At 42.2% G+C, this 19,455-nt stretch overlaps 1 protein-coding gene across 2 annotated transcripts in view; it reads right to left on the bottom strand.

Moving 5' to 3' along the window:
- DGKK (diacylglycerol kinase kappa) overlaps positions 1–19,455 on the bottom strand; it is a 420,961-nt gene that overhangs the window by 374,876 nt on the left and 26,630 nt on the right. For both annotated transcript variants that reach the window (XM_033946472.1, XM_033946473.1), the window contains exon 2: positions 15,816–16,095. In XM_033946472.1, the coding sequence (XP_033802363.1) occupies positions 15,816–16,010 (195 nt within the window). In that variant the 5' untranslated portion in view covers positions 16,011–16,095. The remainder of the gene's footprint in view (positions 1–15,815; positions 16,096–19,455) is intronic.

Raw genomic sequence — 19,455 nt, 5'->3', positions numbered from 1 at the left:
CCGACACTCATAGTTCCCCACGCTAGAAACTGCTAGCGCAGTTTCGTAGAAGAGTGGGGTATGTTAATCTGAGATTTCCTTGGGGAGGGGTGAAAGACCTGCTTGGCTTCAAGCTCCCCAAACAATTGAGTCACTGGCTGCCTATGCCTGAAAACCAAAATGCCTAGACTCAAGGGTTTTTGAGAACTGGCTTGAGAAACACTGCTCTAGATCATGCCTTCTGCATACCTCTCTCTGTGTACTTTTGTGGTATTTCTTTTTTACTTTTTTTGGTAAATCTTTATTAAATTTCCAAACTACCATAGTGCAAACAAACAATTTCAATATATAGTACTCCCCCGATATTCGCAGAGGTTCCGTTCCAGGAACCCCCACGAATCTTGAAAAACCGCGAATACAGTTTTTCGTGGGGGAGACTGGAGAGGGCAGCGGGAGAGGCAGGAGAGAGCAGCCGGAGAGCCAGCGAGTGAAGGAAATCACTCGTTGTATGCTCCGACCGCCTCTTCCTGCACTAAAGTCGGGCCTTACCAATCAGGAGCTGCGTGTCAAAGCAGGAAGAGGCGGTCGGAGCATACAGCGAGTGATTTCCTTCACTTGCTGGCTCTCCGGCTGTTCTCTCTTGCCTCTCCAGCTGTCCTCTGCTAGTTGGCAGTTCGCAGCTGGAAAATACAGCGAATGACTGGGACCGCGAACCGCCGACCGCGAATGACCGGGGGAACACTGTACATAAGTTTACATGAAATGCACATTAAACTTATAGACATTAATGTACAACTATTGTGGTATTTCAGTTAATCACTACTCCACCTATTCAACAGCAAGAATATTCATGACATTTATGTAACGTAATTCTAAAAGCACAGAACTATGAAATGCAAGACACTGCTTCATTTCCTCACCCTGAAGCACACTCTACTTTCTGGAGCAGGTGTACCACAATCCTCTAATTTAACTGGCATAAAGCAATATTCTCTCTTCATTAGAGATATGCATTCATTTTCTAACAAAATGAAAAACACAAATACAAACCTCATTTTGTTTTGTTAGAAAATGAAACAGGATAAAAGCTCTCAAAAATTCAGAGGGGGGGGGTTCCATTTTAGAAATGAAACAATAATAATAAAAGAACTCTCAAACATTAAAAAAATGAACCCCTCCTACCCTTGAGCTTTCCCTTACAACCTATATCCTACCTACTCATCAGGGTTAAATCTTTCAAAAAAATTTTTTTAATGAATTTCTTCCAGATCCATATAAGCAATCAACAGCCAATGAATTCTTGCTTACTTATCCTTTATTGTTGTATAATTTTCGCTTGCCCCAACAATTGTATGCCCGACGGGACCCGTTTCGCCCAAACAGGCTTTCTCAAGGGTTCCAGTAGGGAGCACTTATTTTTGACATCCTCTCATTCACGGAGATGGATGATTTAACCCTGATGAGTGAGGGCATCTTCTGCTGTGGAGTTTTCCATTACCTCACTTTCCATCTTCTACATCTTTGTTGTTTTAGTGTACACACTAATGTTGCCATTAGCATATGAACCCTTACTGCCACCAATTTTGCAAGTGGTAAGGGCTTATGCACTAATTACCCACTAATCAGTCAGCACGTGCCCACTCCCTATCCCCAGATATGACCCTTGGCCCCCAAAATGTGTGGGTAGCATTTTACCAGGAGATGCTTTAGTGAGCTCCTCAATCAGCTCTTTTAATCTGCAGTAAGCACGCATTAATGCTTATCGCAGCTTGATAAAAGGACTCAAACTGGATACAGTCCCAAATTAGGATGCTGCAATGGGGAACAGCTTTAGTAGAGCTGCCAGGAGGGAGATTTTGTAACTAGTCCTGGTTCTGAATTTACATCCTAAAGCAGTATGATATCTGTGGCCCCTGATTCTGTCCATTGACATCAGTACTGCAGATCCCATAATACACAATGATAGGGCTGAGAAACCCAGGAATGGCCTAGAATTTCCCTCCTGCAACTGGATAATTTTGAAGTTTTGCCTTAGCTGTGAGACCCAAAGAGGCCCCCCCCCCCACTGTCCCCCACTATTCAGCCCACAGAGATTATGATTTTAAGGCCTCTGACTGCCACTGGCAGTCATTGCCATTGGCAGTCATTGCCATTGGCAGTCATTGCCATTGGCAATATAACCCAAATATTCAAGGCTGAGGCCAAGCTTGGACACCAGCATTGAATATCCAAGTCAGTGGCAGATCAGGAAGTTAAGCAGGTGCCAGTTGATATTCAGTCTCAGTCAATCAATCAATGGGGAACCCAATTGGTAAGGTATCAGTAGGGTGACCAAAATAATAATATACCACAGTGAAAAAAGTCACTCCCTTGTAAGATATTCAAATGTTTTCATGAAAATGCTTATATATTTTCAAAAAAATATTTGAATATCTTACAACGGAGTGACTTTTTTCACTATGGTAGTCGATATTCAGTGATGGGCATCCACATTCAAAAAGATATAACCAGGATGGAGTCAGTCCAGAGGGCAGCTACAAAAATGGTCTGTGGTCTTCATCCTAAAGTATATAGAGACAAACTCAACATGCATACTAAACTAAACTAAACCTTATATACCGCATCATCTCCACGGATGTTGTGGAGCTCGGCACGGTTTACAAGAACTTAAAATATAGGAAGAGAAGGAAGAAAGGCGAGAAAGAGGAGCTATGAGGGAGACATTTAAATAACTCCACAGCATAAATGCACAGCATAACTGAAAGGAAACTCTGGAATGAGAGGGCATAAGATTAAGTTGAAGGGGGATAGACTCGAAAGGAAATACATCTTAATAGAAAGGGTGGTGGCTATGAAACAGCCTCCCGGTGGAGACAAGGACTGCATTTGAATTCAAGAAAGCACAGGACAGGCATATGGGATCTCTCAAGAGGTGGAAGAGAGTGGATGATATGGATGGGCAGACAGGATAGGCCATATGGCCTTTATCTGCCATCATTCTCTGTTTCTAAGATAGGGCTGCCTTTTAATTTTCATACCTTAAGGTCTACTTTTGCCATCTAGCCAAAACCTGTCCCTCAGCAATCTTAAAGCCTCATTTAGTAACTTACGTTAATAAGTTAGAGTACGTAAATGCACATTAGAACAGTGGTTCCCAACCCTCTCCTGGAGGATCACCAGGCCAGTCGGGTTTTCAGGATAGCCCTAATGAATATGCATGAGAGAGATCTGCATATAATGGAGGTGCCAGACATGCAAATCTGCGCCATGCATATTCATTAGGACCATCCTGAAAACCCGGCTGGCCTGGTGGTCCTCCAGGACAGGGTTGGGAACCACTGCATTAGAATACATCAATCTGAGTTAAGTGTAAGTGCGTAGTTAGTAAATAGTCCCCATTGAGAACAATATTAGTAAATGAGGCTATTAGATTGAACAGGAATTGCAATTGCAATTACTTTCTCATGGGACTACGTAATGACAGTGATTTTCTATACAAACTCATGGAGATGAGCGTGTGTTTACAGATGTGAAGTCAGCTTCTGAGCATTGCATGACCTCTGAATGAGTATACTGTATATATAGGAGCTATGTAACTGCATTCATTCTTTTGGCCTTTGCAAAAAGTACTTGCTGTGTGTGTATTTTCCAGATCTCAGAAAAGGAGCATTCCTAGGGTGCAAGAGGGTTGGGATAGGAAGGGGTAGGCAATTCCGGTCCTCGAGAGTGGAAGCCAGGTCAGGTTTTCAGGATATTCACAATAAATATGCATGAGATATATTTGCATCTCAAGGAGGCAGTGCATGCAAATCCATCTCATACATATTCATGGTGGAAATCCTGAAAACCTGGTTCCGGCTCTCGAGGACCGGAATTGCCTACCCCTGGTTAGTGTAACTATACACTTAGAAATACCTTTTCCTCCATCATTTACAATGTTAAGATCTACTGTTCTTGTTTGGACTAAGGCATTTAACTTGATGAGGCTTGCAATGGCTAAGCTCATTCCAATCATTTTTGCTTAATTTCTTTATTGATTTTATGCAACATCCAAGTTAGGATGCTGCACGGGGAAGCTAACCCAGGAACAAGAAGACCCTAAAGCTGTCCAGGACCAGAGCTTGGGCAGGATTAAAATCTTCACCTGTATTCCCTGTTTCAGAATGGGAATACACATGTGGGAAAAATGCATGTGGGGATTTGCTCCCTGGCATTTACAGGTTTAAAGGTGCTTCTTTCAGCCAGCCCTTTACAGGAAGGATAAAGGGAGCTGTCCTCCTTAGTCCCCCATTAGTTTCCCTTGCAAATAGTTAAAAAAATAAAAGATTGCACATATTAAGTAAAAACCTTTACAATATGCAACTAACAAGTATATACATATGTGACAACACCCCATAAAATAGTTTGGAAACCTGGAGAGAGAAAAGGCACCAATATAAACATGCTAAAAATAATTTACAACAATAGTATGACATTAAAGAAGCTGTGCAAGAATAAGGCATATTAATTATGCATTTGTCAAAAAGAGAATGTAAAGGAATAAACTGGAACCATCAATATTAATATAGTAGAGTAATTCAAGATGGGTTCCCATATCTTAGTTATTGTGGATTGTCTATTGGTAAATTCAGCAGCTTTGGTTTTTGTGTTATATTTGACATGTTTTGAGTGTTAAAAACTTTTTTTTTGGCTTTCAATAAAAATTTCATGAAATAATAATAATAAAAAAAGATTGCAGAATCTGTATATAATTAGCAGCAGGCACACATTACATTACATTACATTAGTGATTTCTATTCCGCCATTACCTTGCAGTTCAAGGCGGATTACATCCAAACTAAAACAAAATTACATTCAAAATTTGAAGGAATAGAATAAGCGATGACATAGAATTTTAAAGATAATATATTACACATGTACATTTGCAATAGGGCTAACACAGTGGTCTCAAATCAGTGGTCCGGGGACCACATGCAGCCCACTAGGTACTATTTTGAGGCCCTCGGTATGTTTTATCATAATCACAAAAATAAAATAAAACAGTTTTTTGATCATATGCCTCTTTAGCTATAAATTACAAATTATAAATATACAAATTACAAATATACAAATTATAAATTACAAATGCCTCTTTAGCTATAAATTACAAAAAGGAAAGATTTATAAACTATAAAGATGATGAAGAGACGCCGACATGTTCACAATTGTCCCCTGAGGAAGGCGATGGTATCGCCGAAACTCAGATCCTAGTCGGGACTTTGACTTTTGGTATTTTTTCCTTGGTTTTAAACTTTGATATAAACTGACCACTCGATTGGATTTGACATCTCCAGTGCTTCTTCTTGTTGGATTTGCTTTGCTTTGAGGCTTGGTACCTTCTTTCCCCTTCCCCATTTCTTTAATAAGACATTTAACTATTTTTTCTGAGGCCCTCCAAGTACCTACAAATCCCAAATGTGGCAGTTTTGGCAAATCCTTCCAGCTCAACTGATCGGGGATTCCCCTGCCTCGATCAGCTCAGCTGGAAGAAGAGCAGGGCTATGGCAGGATTTTTTGGGCCGGCAAGAGAAGGAGTTGTGCTATCAATTGCTTTTCTGAGCAAATGACAGGCACAGTTCACCCTCCTTTGACCGGGGCTGCAACGCACAAATAACATGCATATAATTTGCATACTATCCATACAATGCATTACCCACATGGCATATTTTTACAGTGGTGTCAGAGCTTAGTGCACTATCTTCAGACTTCTATAGGGATAGATGCCGGACTAAGATTTTGGCGCCCTTAATCATCAGTGGCCTAAGCCAGTACCTTACCTGGTCCAACAGGAGGGGAGACGAGAGAGAGAGGGAGAGATACTGGATCATAGGTGGGGGAGGAAGGAGAGAGAGATCAGATTGTGGGCATGGGGAGGGCATCAATGCAAAAGTTGGTTCAGGGTGCTACAGTCCCTTAAACCAATCCAGAGGAATAGACATGATTGCTGAGCATGGACAAGGACTGGAAATGATCTTTACTGCTACTGCACCAACTTTTCCCAGTACCCCACTGTCACAGTAAATGATCTGTGCAACTACATCAAAATGTTTTTCTATTGATTAAATTTCAGAATTCAGGCTTTCACTTTTCAATGGGAGAAAGCAGGGTCCGAGCTTAGGTGATTTTGGAGGGGGGAGGGTGAATGAATACAGTAAGTAGAGAGAATGGGAAAGAGGGAATGTATGGGGAAGTGGTGAGAGGAAAGGGCTTCCCAAAACTGTCTTGAGGACCATTAGTAGAGAATGACATGGGGACAAATTTTCCCCTTTCCCGCTGGAGCTTATCTTCCTGTCCCATCCCGGCGAGTTCTTTTCCTGTTCCTGCTTCATTCCTGCAAGCTCTGTTCTCATCTGCAGAAGCCTCAAACACTTTATGTTCAAATCTATTTTTATTGTGGAGTAAAGACAAAGTATAAATCAAACCAAGTCCATCCAAATCAGTATCCAACAGAATAAAACTTTCGGAGAGTATACGTCCTGTCCCATCCTACCCAAACCCTTTCCAACCAACCAGTACCCTACAGCCCCCCTCCCCCCAAGAGAACAATACAGAAGGCGACCAAAAGGCCTCAAGCGTTCCAGATGCCGGTACTCTGGTGGCCCCCTGGCAACCTCAACTAAACCTCAACTTCCCCCAACTAAAAAAAATAAATAAATAAACAAAGATTGTGCAGTATCTGATCTTAAGCAAGAGCTCGGTGCACACCAGACTCCCTAAGAGATAATATTCAAAATGAGGCTACGACCGTAAGTGGAAATCCATGCAGGACGTACTTTTTGAACGGAGAAACTTTAACTAGGACTTCAGCAGAATGAGATTTAGGAGTAAACATCAGTGCAGACATGAAAACTGCCAATCAAGTGGAGAAGGCTTCATCTAAGGCAAGGCAGATATTGGGTTGTATCAAAAGAAGTTTCGTCAGCCAAAAGCCTGAAGTCATAATGCCGTTGTACAGGGCCATGGTGAGACCTCATCTGGAGTACTGTGTGCAATTCTGGAGGCCACTTTACAGTAAAGATGTGCGCAGAATTGAATCGGTTCAGCGGACGGCCACCAGGATGATCTCGGGGCTCAAGGGTCTCTCGTACGAAGAGAGACTGAACAAATTGCAGCTCTACACTCTCGAGGAACGTAGGGAGAGGGGAGACATGATCGAAATATTTAAGTACCTCACAGGACGTGTCGAAGTGGAAGATGATATTTTCTTTCTCAAGGGACCCTCGTCCACAAGAGGGCACCCGCTCAAACTCAGGGGCGGAAAATTTCATGGCGACACCAGAAAGTATTTCTTCACAGAGAGAGTGGTTGATCATTGGAACAAGCTTCCAGTGCAGGTGATCGAGGCAGACAGTGTGCCAGACTTTAAGAATAAATGGGATACCCATATGGGATCCCTACGAGGGTCAAAATAAGGAAATTGGGTCATTAGGGCATAGACAGGGGGGTGGGTAAGCAGAGTGGGCAGACTTAATGGGCTGTAGCCCTTTTCTGCCGTCATCTTCTATGTTTCTATGTTTTTCTATGACCTCAAAGTGATAAGGAAGCCACATAAGCTCCCCAAACAAGCAAAAAGCCTCTACGTCTGTGACCCACCGTTTCTCGGGCCTCCCAAGAGGCCAAAGTATGCACCAGTGATCCCCATCCCCCCAAAATGCCTCAAACACTTTAAAATCATAAGTGTTCAAGGCTTGTGTGGTTAAGGCAGAGCTTACAGGAATGGGGCAGGGAAAACGACAAAACTTGCGAGGATGGGATGGGGAAAAATGTGTCCCCTTGTCATTCTCTAACCATAAGTCCCAGCTCTGTGAGTACTGTGGGTGTTTCCCAGGAAAGATCATGTATGTTGGGTTTAGCATCTCCAATAATTTTGAAAAGTTAGCTCCTATGTTGGGGACCCCCCACGGCCGTTTGGGTTTTCAGGATATCCACAAGAATCAGCTTGACATAATTCTACATATATTGGGTTTTCAATACATTTATATTTATCCCATACGTATGCATTTTGAAAACCTGATGATTGTGAAAAGGCCTGGTCTGGATGCTCTAGGTGTAAGACTGATATCTGAAGGTAAGTCGGATCCCATCCATGTTTGCCCCATTGCATGTTACATTTAGGTGCAGCAGGCATTTTCCTCTCCCTTTAATTCTTGCAATTAATTCTGAGATGTGAAGTGACTCGCCCAAGCTCACATCACTTGCCTTAAAAATGTCAGGACTACATAGCTGCTAAATTACCCAATCCCATGAGACTTATTGGCTGGTCCTGCGTTTGAACATTTGACCCATAACAGCGTGGTGTTTTTGATTCCTGAGTCTATCCATTTACTGTAAATTAGTGCTGTAGATCCTATAAATACACCAGGATGGAGTTATTGGAAATCCAGGATTTGTCCAAAATCTCCTTCCTGGCTCTGGTTAACCGAGCAACACTAGACTTGCAAAATCCTGTATACAAGAAGGCAAAGTGAAATAACCTAGGGCAGGGGTAGGCAATTCCGGTCCTCAAGAGCCAGAGCCAGGTCAGGTTTTCAGGATATCCACAATAAATATGCAAGAGAAAGATTTGCATCTCAAGGAGGCAGTGCATGCAAATCCATCTCATACATATTCATGGTGGAGATCCTGAAAACCTGACCTGGCTCCGGCTCTGGTTCTTGAGGACCAGAATTGCCTACCCCTGACCTAGGGTGAGGTGGCAGTTCTCTCTAGAACAAGATGATGGTGGGGGGGAGAGAAGATAAATGGATGGTAAGAAGTGGATAAGAAAATGGTTTGTAGGCAAAACGGATACCTCATTTGGGGAGAATGATAATAATAATAATAATAATTTTATTCTTATATACCGCCATACCCAGCGAGTTCTAGGCGGTTTACATTAAATTAGATTAGGATCCGCATAGACTTGTAGATTTACAACAAATTTATCGGATTTACAACAACTGTAGCCAAAACTTGGCAGATGAAAAGGGAAATTTACAACAAGTTTAGCCAACTTCGTAGATGAAGAGGGCAGAATTACAACAAATTTATCGGATTTACAACGGATTTGGTCAGACTTGGTGGATGAGGAAGGAAGTGGGTAGGAGAAGCAGAGGGAGATAGGAGCTATCGTGAAGGGGAAGAGTCGGGTAGGGGGCCCTGAGAATATCTGAAGGGTCGGTTAAGGGTCTTGTTTGCTGAAAAGGTAGGTTTTCCTTTGATGGATTGATATGTGGGAGAAGGAATATACATTTGCAGATCTCTAGATGTCCTTTAATAAATCAGAAGCGCAGGAAAATGTTAAAGCAATTAAAAAGTGGAAAACAAGTTAAGCAAATTCAAATCGATCACTTTATACATCCTCTCTCTGGTCAACAAAGAAGATATGAGGGATGCTACTCATTTGTCAATTTATGTTGCAAAGCATGAAAGATCCAGAAGATATCATTAAGCACACGCATCTCCATAGACAATGCAATGTGTCATGCAGCAAACAATGTAAGTAGCACATGTGCCTGACACATATTTCACCCACGCTAAATGATACTTTTCAAGGGAACAGTGGTGGCTATCAAACTGAATGAAAATAAGCAAAATACTCTATTTTTTTAATTTATAACTCACTAATCTAAAATTCTGATTTGTGAATAATAAAACATAAGAAAACAGTAAGTCCAGCAAACTTCCAAACATAAATAGTAAGATCATAGAAAACATACTAAGGGCTCCTTTTACTAAGGTGCGCTAGCGTTTTTAGCGCATGCAGGAAATTACCTCGTGCTACACCGCGCACTACGCTTCTAGAACTAATGCCAGCTCAATACTGGTGTGAAGGTCTAGCGCGCGCTATTCCCACGTTAAAGCCCTAGCGCACCTTTAGTAAAAGGAGCCCTATGGTTAAAGAGCGCCAGCATTTACACCAGATTTCAGCAGGCCCAAGCAGTGGCGTAGTGAGGGTGAGAGGCGCCCGGGGTGCTGGCGCCCCTCCCCCGCACCCTTCCCTGCCCCCACCTCCACCAACAATGGCGTCCTAACGTCCCGCAAACGCCGCGACTAACTTAAACCTCCAGCGCGCACTTGTTAAAAGACTAAACTTCAGCTTTAACAAACATGTGCTGTGCGTGCTGGAGGTTTAAGTTTGCCGCAGCATTCGCGGGAGGTTAGGACACCATTATCAGTGACGGCTACACAAAAGGAGATGAAGACAGTTGCAACTTTAAGCTTAAAGTTTGCATGTCGCTCAAATTTGAGTAAGCTACTGCTGATATTTAAAGGATATAATGGCATCTGGTTGGTGTTGTGTCGGGGGATTTTTGTTCCCCACTGATTCCCTGAAGAAGCATTGGGTGAAACAGGTCCCATTGGAATCAGGATTTCTCCAAACGAAAGCTAAGTTATTATGCCAATTCATTATTGACTTTTTGCTACCATGCCACACTAACCCCCTCTTCTATTAAACTGCGCTAGCAGTTTTTAGCGTGGGGAGCCGCGCTGAATGGCCCGCATTGCTCCCGACGCTCACAGAGTTCCTAAGAGCGTCGGGAGCAGCACCGGCCATTCAGCGCTAAAAACTGCTAGTGCAGTTTAATAGAAGAGGGGGTAAGTTATGAGAGGGTTTTTTATGACCTATGATTACATGGATCCATTTGATTACATGGAAGACTCAGGAAGTCCCAAATTGTCTCTAGAGGCAAAAGAAATACTGAATAGACCAATTTGGATAAAAGAGATTCAAAAGGCAATCCAAGCCACCAAAAATGTACTACTCCGGGGCCCAATGGATATACTTTGAATAATAGGAGATAAGCAAGTGGGATTTGTCAAGGGACGTCAATCTGTAATCAATTTGAGAAAAGTTTTGTTGGCTATGTCAGAGGCAGCTTCCCAAAAGACCTTAGGCATGCTGGTTAGCTTAGACACGGTTAAAGCTTTTGAGAAAGTCCACTGAAATTACCTACTTGCAGCTCTAGAATATATAGAAATAGAGGGCTGGCTCCAGAGGACAATCCGCAAATGTACAAATGCAAAAGCTTCTATATTTCAAGGCCTACATTTGCAGTGCATACCTGTGACATGAATCGTGCCCATGAGGTGCTTTACGGTGCCTAATGCCACTATAATTCCACTTTTAAACAGCATTTTTGGACTTAACTAAGGTACCATTTATAGAATATGGGCCTAAATGCACAATCAGCCTAGGCATATACCTAGAGCCCAAAATCAATAGCGGTGCTGCACATCTGACATGTCTCGCAGCCAAGAATGATAAATTGACAGATGTGGGAGACTTGGCGTCAGAGTAGGATTGCCAACCATCTGTTTTAATTAAGGCAATGAAGTGACTGGAAGAACCTTTAAATCAGACTATAATTACCCATTATTTGCAAATGGTCAGCATCCCTAACAGTAGACACGCACTATTCCCCTCCTCAGGATTCTAGTCTCTCCCCAGCCACACATTGCCTTCCTTTCCATTAAGAGACATTTATAAATAATCTTCTTATCCCTTATACTCCTTCTAGGTCCCTAAGATCAACAGCTAAGTTTCAAGTTCAAGTTTATTAAAATTTTGATTAATCGCTTAATCTTACTTCAAAGCAATGAACAACAATTAAACTTAAAAAACAATTAAACTTAAACAATTAAGCTTAAAAACAATTAAGCTTAAAAAACAATTAAACTTACAATATATTAAAAAGTAATACATTTAAACATTAAAATAAACTAGACTATATACAAACTTTAACAAAACAAAAACAAAAAGGTAAAGGGGATTTGAAGTACAAATTATTATAGAAAAGGAGGTTAGGTAAAAACACAAGGTAGGGAATTTAAAATGAATGGTCAAATACAACATTATTAATAAATTCAAGATTAAGAATTATTATTCGAAAGCGTCTTTGAAAAGGAATGTTTTTAGATTGGTCTTAAATTTATCAATATTATGTTCTTCTCTTAAATAAATTGGAAGAGAATTCCAGATTTGTGGGGGAGTAACAGAAAATATAAATTGTCTTCTAGTGTTGATGATCTTAAGGGATGGAATTGTCAGTAAATGTTGTTCGTTTGACCGCAATATTCTGTTTGTGGAGTAAGGGATCAGTGATTTAAAAATAAATGCGGGTGTTTTAAAAAGCATTAATTTAAAAGTGAGTAGACATATTTTATAAGTTATTCTATGAGATACCGGAAGCCAGTGAGCGTTCTTGAGAAGTGGTGTTACGTGATCAAATTTTTTTGTCTTTGTTATAAGTTTAATGGACGTATTTTGTATGATTTGGAGCCGTCTGATTTCACTTTGTGCAATTCCTTTAAAAAGGGCGTTACAGTAATCGATTTTAGAGATTACTAAGGAATGGATAATAACCTTTTCTTTATACCGTCACTGAAGTTTATATATACAATGAGATCTACCATCTTTTCTGTCACTGCCCCCCTCTCTTTGTAATAGTATTCCAAATTATTTATGTGAAGAATCAAATCTTAATAATTTTAAGACAAAACTAAAGACATTTCTCTTCCGTGATGCCTTTGAGGCCTAACTGTCCTTTTAAGGGCAATGGAATGAAAATAGTATTGAGTTTACAGCAGCCCTCCCTCTTGGTTTTTCCTTGTACTTTGCCTAATGTAGTTCTTGCCTTTTACCTTATGTTCCTGTTTGTCTGTGTTTTTAATAGTTTTTAAAAGTTATTATAGCTATAGTTTGGTGATGTATTGTCACTTTAAACTTGTATTTTTGCTAAAATTTGTCCTTTGTTTTTACAAATTTGTACACCGCCTAGAAGGCTAATTGGGCGGTATAAGAAATTTTTAAATAAACTTGAAACTTGAAATAAATAAATAAACTTTTGTTCTGAATCTCTGCAACCTTTCTAGCTCTGGCATTCAAGTGCCTGGCGCCACTTGCTTAGCCAATTGTTTTCTCCAGGTGCCCAACTGAAGGTTGCCGACTGCTTCCAGATCCTCAGAACTGGCTGATCCAGTCCTGGCTTCCTCTTGGGGCTGCCTGCACAGACTTGCAGATGTTTTTATTTTTTATTTAGGGAAATCAGTTGGAGGACCAGGACTACAAGTCTATGCAGACAGAGGGGTAAACCTGGACTGGATTAGCTTGCTCAGACATTCTAGAGCAGGGGTCTCAAAGTCCCTCCTTGAGGCCCGCAATCCAATCAGGTTTTCCCCAATGAAAATGCATGAGATCCATGTGTATGCACTGCTTTCAATGCAAATACATTGGGGAAATCCTGAAAACCCGACTGGATTGCGGCCCTCAAGGAGGGACTTTGAGATCCCTGTTTTAGAGCAAGGGTGCACAACCCCTGTCCTCAAGGACCGAATCCATTCGGGATTTCAGCATTTCCCCAGTGAATTTGCATGAGATCTATTTGCCTGCACTGCTTCCATTGTATTCATATTGATCTCATGCATATTCATTTGGGAAATCCTGAAAACCTGGCCTGGTGAGGACCAAAGTTGGGCATCCCTGTTCTAGAGTCAGTTGGCAACCTTTTTACCTGCTTGAAGAGAGAAACCATGTGCCCACATTTAAAATGTAAAACAATCACTGGCTACATGAATTTATCAAAGAAATGTTTCCGGATGTTTCCCAGCCTCAGCTCTCCTTCTGAAGTCACTTGCTGGTCACGGGACGAGGAAGTGACATCAGAGAGCTGAGCTGGCACAAGTAGCAGGGAGGAGGTGCTGCTTGCTGCCAGCTAAGATTTCAAGAGGTATGCGGGCAGGGGGTGGGCGACGCAAGGGGTGCATGGTGCAGTGGTAGCGTTGGGGGGGCACACTGCATGGCAGTTGTGGGCACCACCACTCCAAGCGCCTCCTTCCCTCGCTACATCACATGTCTTGGACAGTCTTGGACTGTCTTGGACAGTCTGGTGAAATCAACAAACCCCTTCTCAGAGAAAGGTATTTAAATACATAAAATAAAATGCATAAATATAAATTGCATTACAAGGGAAATCAATAATGTTCAAAAACAGTTATCAAAATATAAAAAAATAACAAATATGTGTTGACCAACTTCATGTTTTCAGAGAAAAAGATACTGCAAAAAACCAAATCAGTAGAATAACCAGACAGCAAATTCGGGGTGGATTTAGGGGCAGAATGGGTAGGCACAACATATCCTCTTTGCCCCTACCCCCATTCTTCCTCTTTCCCCTGATCTCTGACCCCTCCCTGCTCCCCTGGCCCCCGACGTGCTCCCTAACTCACAATATAAATAACCGAATTGGCAGAGATCCCCAAGCTCCACCAGCTGAAGACCTCCTCCCATCTTCTGAATGCTGCATTCTGGTATACTGTGGCTATATATTCAAAATCAACTTCAAATGGCCCCCATCGTACTACAACCCTTTATATCTAATCTCCCCAAAACACACATATATAATGCTTGGCTTCAATTAACTAAGAAGTTTGTATTTTCCTCAAGAGGTAGCATGACTAATGGTTTCTGGCAGTGCTAAATTCCAGTCACCTACCATTTACACAATAACCAAGAACGGATTTAGGAGTATGTGGCTGGTAGAGGTAGACAAGATGCCACCAGGATAGGAATGCCATTTAAAGGGGATAATCTCCCTCTCTCCCTCCACCCACCATTCTTTGCATCTCTAAAAGGGAGTCCTAGATTCCGAGCCACAAGGCAACACTGGAGCTAAGGCCAACCTTGAAAATGACACACACAAAGAGATAATCTAGGGGTGTGCATTCAAATTGCACATTCAGTTCTGTGGTGGCCTAAAACTTTTAAATGCATGTAAATTGCACATGTGTGCACATCCTCATTAATCAATGTGTGTTCAAATGGTCTGCTTGTGCTAAAAGGTGCTATCATGTTATAAGGCATGCATTTAAATAAATATATAGAAATTCACAAAAGATACCCCCCCCCCCAAATTGGGAAAATTTTGGTTTGATTGAGCATGAAATTTTGGGGCTGTACACAGCCCCTAATGTACACTTATCTATATATAAATTTGCTGCCTCTTTTATAAGCCACGCGGCAACAGCCCCGAAGCCCTTTAAATCTCTATGGGCTTCAGGGCCGTTAGCGCGGCTTTGTACAAGAGGCCCTTGGTTTTTAGCGTCGGCCGGCACTCTGAATGCTCTGCGCTGCTCCGACGTTTATAAGAACTTTATGACAGTTGGAACAGCGCAGAGCTTTCAGCGTGTTGGCCAGTGCTAAAAACCTCTTGTGTGGTTTTGTAAAAAAGGGGGATAAATTCATATATTCCGGGGATCCTCTCTAGTGAACTATAAAGAGTGCTTGAACTAAGCTAACTTATAGTCACCAATTTCATCATCGGTCTCCCATGTTTTTAACAAAAGTTCTTGCTGAAATTCAACACCACAAAAGTGCTTATGTAGGAAAAAACTTAGCTAAGGATCCACGGAATACATGATTTTATATTTATTCAAGTAGTGCTGGATGCTTTTTGTTTTGTTTTCCTTTGAGTGTGAAAGGTTTGTGCTGGATGTTTTAAAAAAGTTTGTTTTTGATTTATCCAGCACTGTGAAGGCAGTTGACTCATAATACTGATTTTTCACTTATCTATATACATATATGCAAAATGTATTTCAAACCCTTCATTTTTTTTTAGCTAAAATCCATTTGAAATCAGTTTTGAAACCATTGGTTAAAATCGTTGAATGCACTGTACTCACCAGTTGCATCTGGAAATGGATTCCAAACAATTTTAGAGCCTGCAAAACCAATCTGAAATACACTTGTCCAAAAGCTAAACTGAGGAACGTGTGATGCACACATGCATGTTCAATCTTATTGTCTTTCTGCCCCTTACCTTACTCCGGATCTGGCCCGAGGTGGACACTTTTCGGATGAGCTTGTGGGAATTTCCTTCTTGCTCTCCCTCGCTGTCTGAAGACTCCTCACCTCCTGCGCCTTCCGGCTGGGTCAGCCTGTCAGAGTCCAGAGAATACACTGACTCTCTGGACTTCCTTGCAAACAGATCCCCTGGTGACAACTTTTCAGCCATCCTTAGCAGCAAGTCAAGGATCAAAGGCACCAGCAGAGAAGGTAAAGAAGGTCCAAGATCTTCTCCTGGATAACCTCATACAGCCCTGTAAAAGAAACCCCACAGAGTTACCAACTTAATCCACATCATTTCACTTCTCTTTACCTTTGTATTTCTATTTGAAATATGTCTTCCTGTTACCAACCAAAGCCACAAGTTGTGTAAATACACAGTTTTCTTTATTTCCCAGTTCAAGGCATTAACAGGATCATTTCTAAGAGAAAGGGACATCCTTTCGGTGGTTACAATATTATATATAGACTAGTCTTTAAGCCCGTTACATTAACGGGTGCTAGAATAGAAGTCTGTCTGTCTTTCTTTCATTCTCTCTATCTCTTTGGCCGCTGTCTGTCTTTCTTTCTGGCTATCTCTCTGGTCCCCTGTCTGTCTGTCATTCTTTCTGTCTGTGTCTCTCCCTGGCCCCTTGTTTGTCTGTCTGTCTGTCTTTCTTTCTTTCTCTCTCCTTGGCCGCTGTCTGTCTGTCTTTCTTGCTGTCTGTCTCTCTGGCCCCCTGTGTCTGTCATTCTTTCTGTCTGTGTCTCTCCCTGGCCCCCATCTGTCTTTCTTTCTCTCTCTCTCTCTCTCTCTCCCCTTGGCCGCTGTCTGGGGGTTTTGTTTTTTGTCTCTCTCTCTTTTGCCGCTGTCTGTCTGTCTCTCTGGCCCCCTGTGTCTCTCCCTGGCCCCCTGTCTGTCTGTCTTTCTTTCTGTCTGTCTCTCTCTCTCTCTCTCTGGCCCCTTGCCTGCCTGTCTCTCTGTTGTGCCATGCCTGCCTGTCTCTCCACGGCAGCCTTCTGTTTTCCCCCCCAGAGCAAACCAAGATTGCTGTCTGCCCCCCGCACACCCCTCCCCCCAAAGCAGCCCCCTTTCCCTCTCTCCCTCAACTTCCCTGTGCAGCAGTAGCAGCATTTCTCCACTTCCTTTACACCGGACATCTCGCAGCACCCACAGGAGACAAACCGCTGCTGAAACTGCTGCGTGTGCCACGCACTGCAAACAGCCGCATGTGCCACAAATGGAACACAGCCACAGAGGCACACATCACGGAGGCAGGGATCACGCCGTTTCAACTGCACATGCGTGGGTAAGGGTTTTATTATAGAGGATACCTAAGGCAATAGAGGGTGAAGTAACTTGCCCAGAGTCACAAGGATCTGTATTGGAAGTTGAGCCCAATTCCCCAGGTTCTAAGGCTACGCCTCCATTCTACTAAGGAGCGTGATTCATTTCTGCACAGCTCATAAGCACTTGCTTCAGTGCAGTGGCATAGTAAAGGAGGTGGGGGATAGGGGCAGTCTGCCCTGGACCATGTTGGTGAGGGCCGCCCTCTCTGCCTTTTCCTACTCCTCCCCTCACCACATGCACCCTCCCTTTCCTTCCTGTGTACCTCTCAGTTGTTCACTGTCGCAAGCAACAATTTCAACATGTTCCTCGCGACTGCGTCAGCTCTCCCACTGATGTCACATCTGGTGCCATGCCTAGGAAATGACGTCAGAGGGAGAGCCGCCGTTACGGCGGTGAACAACTGCTTGAAGGGAGAACTGTCGCTGATCACCACCAGCTGAATACTGGCCCTATGTAGATAAGTATTCACTTACCTGCAAAAGTGCTAGCAGGGTACCTATGTGCTATTCTGTAATGGGCCTGTAGCTCTGCCCCATTCGGCTCCCAGTCATACCCTGTTACGCTGCCAGCCCAACCCCAGACAATCCTCATCAGCTCTTCTTCCCTGAGCCTTGTCCGCGTACTCGTACAGTCCTCTATAAAGAAGACATGTTCGGGTTTTCCCGGACGTCTGGTAACTGTATGGCAGGGATCTCAAAGTCCCTCCTTGAGAGCCGCAATCCAGTCGGGTTTTCAGGATTTCCCCAATGAATATGCATTGAAAGCAGTGCATGCACATAGATCTCATGCATATTCATTGGGGAAATCCTGAAAACCCGACTGGATTGCGGCCCTCAAGGAGGGACTTTGAGACCCCTGCTGTATGGTGTACGTAAGTGCCATAATGCCTAAGTGCAAGCCAGAGGTGTACAAATGCGTGGAACATGGGCAGGACTCCCACTTTCACACTTAATTTTAAGGTATTAATAGGGCTCTGATGTTTCTGTTTTCAACAAGAAAGTTTTTTTAAATTTGGCAATTGTCCAATTTTTGTCTTTTATTTAAAAGTCTCATTTATGTTTGCATTTGTAATTTAATTGTGTATGTTTTATTTGCAAACTGCTAAGAGCATTGGATTATGTGGGATATAAATATAAAAAATAAATAAGTAGGCACACCAATGCCAGATTATGTTAGTATTTTATAATGGCACCTGGGTGTCCAGATGCCAGTATATAATGGGATCCCTAAATGGAGATGCCCAGTTGTAGAATTGCCCCCTTAGTGATTCTGAAATCATTTTAGCATGTGCTAAAGTGATGTTAGAATGCACTACAATAAAAAAAAAAACCATAATAAAAATGTGTTGCTTTATCTGTCATTTCAGAGTAGAATGAAATGCAAACAACACTATTTTAAATAAATGTACATCCTAAATAAATGCATCTCCTGTCACAGTGTAAAATCGCTGGCTGGGGCTAGTAAGGTTAATGGACTCATGACTATAACTCATGTTGGTTTCACTGTCTGGTTATAAATCATGTCTCTCAATAAAGTGATTCTTTTTCATGAAAAAGAAAAATTCCATTCTCTAAAGAATAAAATAAAGTCGGGGGTGGGGATGAATGGACATTATGTATTGCTATACTGCTTTATTACTAGGAGCCAGTAAATATAGACATCAGTAGGAACCTACATGGTTCAGCCACCAGGTGTTACTACACATGGAAACCACTGACTAAGGTATAAAGTTCAATCCTATGGAGGATCATTTTGAAAGAAAGCAGACACTTACTTAGGTGCTATTTTATAAAGACACATGGAGGGGCATTTCTGAAAGAACTGGGATGTCCTGCTCATTAATGTCCAGAAAAACATTCATTCACAACTATTTTCTAACAAACATTGAGATTTCCCTGTTCAAAAATACGTGAGAAGGACATTCTTGTGCTGAAAGGCCCTGATTCTATCAATGGCCCCTAACTCCTACACACCATTCAGTGCGGTTGTCAATCAACCAGTTGGCATCATTTATAAAATTGTGCCTAGTGGCGTTTAAATCTTTAGGTGCCATTGACTCGTATTCGAGTCCCAGCGACTTGATGAACATCAAGTTTTCGTGGCAGAATACAGAGGTAGATTGCCAGGCCTTTTTTTCTGCGCAATATAAATTCAATGCTGTCGCATCAAATGCAATCCTTCGCCTCCACCACTGTCCATCTGCTGCTGCCCAGATGGGTGGTACATCATTAGTCTGACATCGCCACTGAAACCTGTCCGCCTTAGGAGGCTCTGCTGGGAGTGA

The sequence above is a fragment of the Geotrypetes seraphini genome, chromosome 5, assembly GCF_902459505.1.
Source record: "Geotrypetes seraphini chromosome 5, aGeoSer1.1, whole genome shotgun sequence".
Classification (NCBI taxonomy): domain Eukaryota; kingdom Metazoa; phylum Chordata; class Amphibia; order Gymnophiona; family Dermophiidae; genus Geotrypetes; species Geotrypetes seraphini.
This window is presented reverse-complemented; position numbering and strand designations above follow the sequence as displayed.